This window comes from Phytophthora sojae (genome assembly GCF_000149755.1).
Source record: "Phytophthora sojae unplaced genomic scaffold PHYSOscaffold_1, whole genome shotgun sequence".
Lineage (NCBI taxonomy): Eukaryota > Oomycota > Peronosporomycetes > Peronosporales > Peronosporaceae > Phytophthora > Phytophthora sojae.
In genome coordinates this window covers 6,298,630-6,306,220 of record NW_009258115.1, presented here as the reverse complement: position 1 = coordinate 6,306,220, position 7,591 = coordinate 6,298,630, and the positions used below count along the sequence as shown (strand labels likewise).

Genomic DNA, 7,591 nt, shown 5'->3' with positions numbered 1-7,591 from the left:
GCCACGGCGACAAGGATAACCGAGCAACATACACAGCCTGACTACAATCTCGCCCGCCGTGACAGGATGCCCAGCTTCTCATCCGCCATCAAACCTGATGCTGCGTTGAATACGCAGCACATAAAGCCATTCGCTCCTAGTACTTCATCACTGCAGCGTTTCTTGCGTGCTGATTCTCTCTGCCCCATGGCTGCAGCACCTCTCGGATGGCTCCACGTTCTACATTCGATTGGAGCCCCTCGTTCCTTCACTTTCCTTTTCACCGACCAAGAGCTGGCATGGCGCCCAAGTTGTCCCTGTCACACAGCTACTCCGAGCGCGATTCCAACCCTTCCATCCTGGTCCAGGACGTGGGCCGAGACGACCACGGCCTTGGCGACGTCTGGAGCGAACGGGGTCCGTACACTTCGTCGCGTTGGCGAGTCTCGTACCCTTACAAGAAGGCGATAACAAGCTCCACAACGTGGAGCTTACGCTTGGCGTCGCTGTCGTCGAATTTGCGCGGTGCCGGCGCTGCGTTGACCACGCGCGCCAAGCAGCTTCGTGTGCCCGAGCCGACTCGTTGGGCCATCGCTCGACTGCGCAAGACCACGGTGGAGCCTTCTTCGCCACAAGAGCGCTCGCTGCCACGTGCAGCCTCCATGCCGGTCCAGCGCCAATCCAACACGTCAGAGGTTGACTCTTTCGGCGGCCTCGGAGACGAGCCCGAGGCCGAAGAAGACGACAGCTTCGACAAGGACGAACTCGACGACAAGCCGCCAAGACTTCATCCACCCCGCTCTTGGACCCAAGGCGGCACATAGAGCGCATAGAGGCAGTGGCGAAGTGAGGAGCTCCATCAAATAGAGCAATTGTTCACTTCAACTTGCCTTTATGGCTAAATTCACTGTGCCACATCGGTCGTACACAATCTTATAGTGTCGACGTCAGTGGAGCATGGGCAAGCATGAGCGCGACCGCGACCGTGAGTCGAGGTCGAGTCGACTAGACGACGGGCACAAGCGGCACAAGAGGAGGCGCGACGACGACAAGAAGAAGAAGCACAAGAAGCACAGGGACAAGGACAGGAAGAGGCACAAGAGGAGCCGCCGCAGCGACAGTGAGAGCGACAGCGACAGCGACGCCCCCACCCCAGACTATGAGGTGACTGTGCATGAGTCTAATGGCACACTTGCACTGGTATACTTACTCCAGCATGGATGGTCTTGCTATTGGTGGTGTGCAGAGAGCGATGAAAGTGGTGCGCGAGCTGCTGACGGAGACGCCGGAGCTCGCGAAGGACCTGCTGGGGCTGCTGCAGATGGTGGACGACGGCGAAGTGGCCGTCATCGGCGGCATTGAGAATCGCCGCATCCGGTCCAAGCTCAAGGAGCTTTTCCCGCTGTTGGGGCTAGTCAAGGTTGGTTTACTTGCTGGGAGTGTGAGGTGGTGGAGGTTGTGGGTTGGTTGACGGGGTTCTGCATGAGTTATTAGCTGCGAGAACCGAAGGGAGCATTTGCAAAGCCTCGGAAGGCGAAGGACAATGGGGGAGAGAGCTTGATGGAGGTTTTCCAGCGAATGCTGTCTGGAGGATATGACAAGACCGCATCAAACGCAGAGCGGGAGGATGATTTGTCGACAGAAGCAGCTAAACCTGTGGAAGAGAAACCTGCCGCGCCGAGGCCAGCAAAGCGAGAATTGCCGATTGGACCGGCATTACCTCCTCCTTCGGCGAGCATTGGGGGTAGCAATGTCCAGGATGATGACGATGAAGAGGATGAAGTCGTAGGTCCAGCACTGCCTGGCATGAAGGGTTTCCGGTTAGCCGACGAGCGAGTGGAGGCTGAAATGGCGCGTCAGGCCCAAGAGTTGGAGAAGGAGCAGTGGGAGCGCGCGCGTGATGGTGGAAGCAGTAAGAAGTCTGATGTGGCCGGAAATACCCCTATGGTGCGAGAAGCGTGGATGACTATGATGCCCGAGAGCTCGATTTTGAAGGATTCCCTGGGGCCGCAGAATCGGCCCCCTCCAGGCAAGCCTGCAGCATTCCGCAGGCAAGTTGTACCCATATTTTACACTGCGTGAAGTAGTTACTATTTGTTTTTGACTTGTGTGATCTGCGTTTGTGCAGCAAGGAACCAGCTGCAGTGGACAAGACGTGGTTTGATTCCCCTGAAGAACGCGAGCGTGCGAAGCGCGCCAAGCTCGACATGTATGGTAGTTGGCGTTGGGCAACATGGTTTTAGAGCTTGGACTTACCGTTCTTTCTTTTATTACAGGGAGTTGCTGGGTTATGTTCGCGAGGAGAACGCGCCATGTGCTGCAGCGGCTAGCAGTGTAGCATCTTCCACGGCTCAGCCAGTGGTGAACGAGTCCATTCTTCCTAACGCGAATCCGGAAGCAGATGAAGAGATGCGAAAGCAAATGGAAAGTCTGCGGAAAGCGCGTGGACCATCGCTGTTAGAACAGCATCAGCGTAAGCAAGCAGAACAGGCAAAAAATGGAGAAAAGTCAACACAGAGCAGTGGCGGATGGAACAGGTTCGTGAAGGCGGTGTGCAAATGACACAAATGGGGCAGCCACTAATGCGAAATAACTTTGCTAATCATGGATATATTGTAGGGACCGGGATCTTACAGTTCGCCGAGGCATGTCTGGAGACGATGCCGAGCGCATGATTTCAGCGGCCAAGCAGATCAACTCCAAGTTCACAGCGCCAACGATCTCGCGACAGTTTTTGTGAGAAGCAATTCCCTTTCACGACGTTTTGAGTTTTCCTCGCGTCGAGTCTAGGAACCGCGAGACCGCGTTGACGAGCATAGCAAACATGGCTAGGACCCATGCAACACCAGCATTCCAGCCGTTGCATGAGATAGCAGCTTCAGCGAACCTGATAAACGATGTTTGCTGATGTTGCAAGGCTCCAGAGGTGCCCTCTGGGTCTGAAGTGCAATTGACCTCTTTCTTGTCGTTGTAAAGTTTCCCCACCGCCTCCTGCATCATCTTCTTCTGGAACAGTTTTTGCTGCTGGACTCGGTGTTTGTGTCGAAGTTCAAAGCGTGAAATATCCTCGAGTTGCTTGTCCAGTCGATTGATGAGCTGTTCGCTGCTGTCATCAAGTAAGGTCGTTGGACCACGGGTCACTTGCTTGGCGCGAAAAATATCGCCGCTATTGAGCCCAACACCACAACAGCATACGAATTAGAAAGAAAATCTTCAGTAGTTTTCCTCCAACACGTACCGGGCATCTTCGAACTTGTTTAGCTTCGCCTTGGCTTTTGCACGTTGTTGTAGAGCTTTGACACAGTTCGGATCCAACGCAACCACCTGATCGCACATGAGTCGCGCTTTTTCCCATTGCTAATTGACAAGACAAGCGTAGCAGCATCAGCAGACGAATCGAGTACGCACCAGATATCGTATTGGACCTACCCCCAGCATCAGCATGCATGCCGCCAAGTTGCACGTAATCGGGATCTGTATCTCTTGTTGGCAGGCTATCTTTTCCTGAGGTGTTGAACCGAAGTCCAGCGCCGTAAGTGCCTGAATATATGCCTCCGCAGCCTGTTGGTATTCTCCTCTGCGGAAAGCATCGTTCCCAGCTTCCCGTTGCGCCATCACCCACTGTGCCTTAGCCGGTTTATCCAGCTGAGCGACTTGCCGCGCCGAGTGCTTCACCCTGGCTTTGGTGTCAAGGTACGCGATCTCCTTGTCCGATGTATTGAGCATGATCCCGTTTTCAGTTTTCCGTTGCAGCGTCACAGACCCGCACACGTCGGTGGCTACGGGAGCCATGACCTTATTGATGCTCGACAGCATCTTCGACACGGTGTACGCTTCAGGCATCGTAAGTAGCTTTCAAGTCAAACACTGGGCAACTAATGTAGCAATGAACAGACACGCGCGGCCGTTATAGATTTTGCAGGAAAGAACCAACTTCGTCAACCAATCCCGCTTTAACAGCTCGCGCGTAGTTTCATTGCCGTTTCAGTCTACACACGACACTGAAGCGCAGGATTTACAACACGAATTTGTGTTTTCTCGTGACTCGCACCACCCACTAGCTTCTTTTGGTACGCTTCTGCTTTTCCATGATCCTCTGTTTCTTGGTCTTTAGACCCGTGGCCTTGCCGACCCGACGCAGCAATTGCAAGCTCCACCACCGCGAAAAACTGGAGAAAGGAGATGCGAAAGTATTAGTAATTAAGATTGTAAAATGTAGTAGCCATCACAGCCGAACATACCGGAATATCGGCAGTTTTCTCTGCGCTTCGTTGCCCTCTGAAACAGGGTCACACGCGATAGCTAGCAGTAAAAACTGCATCAAAAGAACGGATTCAAAAATACTGTCAATATCTGCAACATATCGAATGGTATCCACATAATACAAGCACGTACCACAGGGAAAAGCAGCGCGAAGATACCTTTGCTCACGAAGTTCGGGACGAAAAAGGTGGCTAGCGTAAAAGGGCTGCCGAAGCCTGCAAAGTAGGCCCAGTTCTGCTCCAAATGCGCCAGCCGCCGTTCGAGACTCCACCCGGCCAAGGACCACTTGTATTCGAAGCAATACAGCGAATACAGCCAACTCAGGTGGATGAAGCTGGTAGCCGGGCCAACGACAGGAATCAGATAGGACAGCACAGTCTGCAACAGGAAGAACGCCACGAGAATCGCGCGGTACATTTCATCGCTATGCATTGCATCGCTGTCAGCAACCAGTGCAATGCAGGAGGCGTTCATCTTCAGTACAGTTAACTCACCGAATCATATCTGTCACCGGCGTAGGCGACGGCTTGCCATGCAGCTGCATGTACGCTGCACAACCAACATCCACGTCAGTGCACTACAATTAAAAAAGATCATCATCTCACACACGCACCGTCATCCGCGATCTCTTGGTACCAAATAGTGTTCAGGATGAAGCTGATGCAGTAGATCGGATACATCCACAACACCTAAGAAAAATAACAATCATATTCAGCATTGCTATCAGCTGCCACAGACAATCTTTAAACGACACAAGGTCGCACCTGGTACAGCAGGAAGACGAATCCATCCACGCGATCGCGCACATCATCCACCTGACCCACCGACCTATTGAAGAAAACGCAGAGCATATACATCCGCGCATAAATTAATAACATCATAATAGAGGAACACCCCTCTTCAGCCTCCCTCACCCGTCCGAAAAGGAGCGGTGCAGCACTTCGCCGAACAAGTGAATGACAGGGATCACCGCTCGGTCGAAGAAGTAAATGCTCCCCAGGAAGATGAGGCCGTTCAGCACGAAACACTGCGCATAGCAACAATAAATTAGTGCCAGCTGCAGCCTTTGGGTGTCTCTTAGGGCGCGCTCTGACCTTGACGCTGGACACGCAGATGAGGCGCGACTTGATGTAGAACAGCAGGATGCGGTGCAGCGACACGGCGTGCTGCACGCCCCCGCAGAACTCGCGGAAGCCGGCGCTGAACGTATCCGACATCGCTTCTTCAGCAGGAAAAAGTGGTTCTTCAAGAGGAAAAAAAATGGTACCAAATCACAAAACGCATTTTATGTGATTTGTGACGTTGAAGTGCCATTTTGGGAATGGCAGCTCGACGCAAAGGGGCCGAGTGCGAGGGCGTGGCCTGTGAGCACGCGCTGGGCCAGCAGCCACTGCAACTGTACGCGTATTTGTGGTCCAAGGCGAGTGCGGACGAAGATGGCAGTGGCAAGAAGGTGTTCTCCTTCGTCCTCACGGATACGGTCGTGTTCAAGCGCCAGAAGCCCGTCAAGTGGTTCTTCACGTCCAAGCAGGAGCGAGGGAAGGTTCGTTATTATTGGGAGAAGCTTACTGCATAGCTGCGGGTTCTCTTGCCTTTGACAAATTGTCGGTTAGATTCTGTGCAGAACCAAAAGGTTCTTGTCGACGACTCGAGTTATGCAGGAGTTTCTGGCGCCGAGATGGGCTCCGCACACTCTGCCCAAGCTGGACAGCGACAAGCAGATTCTAGCCACGTACACTTACTTGGACCGGCCGTCGGTGCATGAAGAGATGCGTATGGTCGTGGAGCACCTCGATAAGGATGGCCTTGGTAACGTTAGTGGCACTTCAGATTGCTGGGCGGTGTACACGGACTCACTTTGACTACTTTCTACCTTGTTTCAGAACATTTACTGGAAGATCGTGAGATGCCTAGTCTGAGCGTTTTGCAGCGGTTCATCCCCACCAAGTCGGGATACAATCATACCGTTAGGTCGGTGTATACGGTGGATGGTTGCTCGGTGCAGAAGTGTATCAGCCCATTTTTACTGAGTGACGAGGAAGTTAGCATGGTAAAACGCACTGCCACGTTTGAAGTCAACGATCCTATGCTTCGCCATCGTACGTTTTTACTACACTCTCGATATGTTAGAGTGCGAGATGGTTATGCTTTCAAACAACTAACCGTGCTGCTCATATCTTGCAGGCGACGTGACGGATAAGGAAGTGCTGAAGACTGTCGAGAAGATCAATGGAGAGATCGCAGCGCATCTGGAGCCTATCGTAGGGAAGGAGATGGTTCGCTTCGTCAACTACTTCAAGGTAAAATCACGATACCAACCTCCACATTACCCATAACACCCACCTTTTGTTGCTTTCTTGAGTAGGTCGGGGCTGACCATCGCATCTACCTCTTGTGGAGCTCGATGATTTCGTTCGACGCTGGTATCAAGGGAGCTGCGAAGAGCTACAGTCTATCCTTAGGAAATCATGTACACGGTGCTCCTGCTGCGCCTAGCGATACAGAAGACAGTGGCACTCCTCCTGCAACTCACCAGTCACTTATCGGCTGTACTGCACAGCTCAAAGTTTGTCCGAATTGCAGTCGACTGTTTCATCGTGATAAAGTGGAGTATGTGGTAAGGATGGCAGGACACGTGCCATAACTACAAGCTATTGATGATGATGCATTGTTCTGGTCAAGGTCACGTACAGGTCGATCATTCGCCAATTTGAGCGCAACGCTGATGAAAATAATAGTGAAGAGGATGCTGCAGCTATCCCGACGCTCCTTCGAGCAATCAGTGGGCCTATTCAAGTTGAACGGTTCAAGCAATTGAAGCAGTCCGCAACATATCTGTAAGTGCAAGACTCACCTCGCTTGATAAGCCGGTATTAACATGTTATCGCATCTCCAGCTACCAGACAGTGCAACTTTGCCTAACTTGCGCACGAAATATTAATGCGGAAAGCAAAGAGTGCAACTCGCCGACGAGGAATAATGATAACCGCACTGAACCTGACCAAGGAGCAGTGAGAGGCGATATTTTCACACCCGAAAACAACAACAAGTGTGCTTCGCCTACAAAAGGGGTAAAAGCACCCAGGGTCCCAAAACCTGTGGTGGTGGTGCATACAAGAGCGGCATCGGCTGGCTCAATGCGCATGAAGTTCTCCAAGAAAAACATCAGAAATGGTAGTAGTCAGTATCGGCAGCACTTGCTTCGAGTATTACCTCGCCTGAATGCGTTTGACCCACCGGAGCTGCCTCCTCTTGAGCGTTTGCGTCAATTGGCTCGGCATCTAATTCAGACTTACGGCCATCCATCGCTACGCTTTGCGCTGTCGCAGTGCAATGTATTTCCTGTTGG

At 52.4% G+C, this 7,591-nt stretch overlaps 5 protein-coding genes across 5 annotated transcripts; 3 read left to right on the top strand and 2 right to left on the bottom strand.

The window, feature by feature from the left end:
• Positions 1-278: 278 nt before the first annotated feature.
• PHYSODRAFT_293967 (hypothetical protein) lies at positions 279-803 on the top strand (the record flags this gene model as incomplete). Its single annotated transcript, XM_009517388.1, has 1 exon — positions 279-803. One exon carries the CDS (start codon positions 279-281, stop codon positions 801-803), a length of 525 nt encoding a protein of 174 aa, XP_009515683.1.
• A 428-nt stretch (positions 804-1,231) lies between these two features.
• Positions 1,232-2,719, top strand: PHYSODRAFT_466622 (hypothetical protein; the record flags this gene model as incomplete). The annotated part of the gene is made up of 7 exons (XM_009517387.1): positions 1,232-1,399; positions 1,474-1,613; positions 1,728-1,882; positions 1,934-2,034; positions 2,112-2,188; positions 2,256-2,516; positions 2,599-2,719. The coding sequence occupies 7 exons, from the start codon at positions 1,232-1,234 to the stop codon at positions 2,717-2,719; spliced, it is 1,023 nt and encodes a 340-aa protein (XP_009515682.1).
• Positions 2,720-2,733: 14 nt separating this feature from the next.
• Positions 2,734-3,822, bottom strand: PHYSODRAFT_467730 (hypothetical protein; the record flags this gene model as incomplete). The annotated part of the gene is made up of 3 exons (XM_009517386.1): positions 2,734-3,145; positions 3,218-3,336; positions 3,409-3,822. 3 exons carry the CDS (start codon positions 3,820-3,822, stop codon positions 2,734-2,736), a joined length of 945 nt encoding a protein of 314 aa, XP_009515681.1.
• A 214-nt stretch (positions 3,823-4,036) lies between these two features.
• On the bottom strand, positions 4,037-5,459 carry PHYSODRAFT_477375 (hypothetical protein; the record flags this gene model as incomplete). Its single annotated transcript, XM_009517385.1, has 8 exons — positions 4,037-4,148; positions 4,221-4,294; positions 4,375-4,666; positions 4,737-4,791; positions 4,856-4,931; positions 5,007-5,070; positions 5,157-5,269; positions 5,337-5,459. 8 exons carry the CDS (start codon positions 5,457-5,459, stop codon positions 4,037-4,039), a joined length of 909 nt encoding a protein of 302 aa, XP_009515680.1.
• A 104-nt stretch (positions 5,460-5,563) lies between these two features.
• Positions 5,564-6,578, top strand: PHYSODRAFT_469015 (hypothetical protein; the record flags this gene model as incomplete). Its single annotated transcript, XM_009517384.1, has 4 exons — positions 5,564-5,785; positions 5,856-6,051; positions 6,126-6,341; positions 6,427-6,578. 4 exons carry the CDS (start codon positions 5,564-5,566, stop codon positions 6,576-6,578), a joined length of 786 nt encoding a protein of 261 aa, XP_009515679.1.
• Between the last annotated feature and the right edge of the window lie 1,013 nt (positions 6,579-7,591).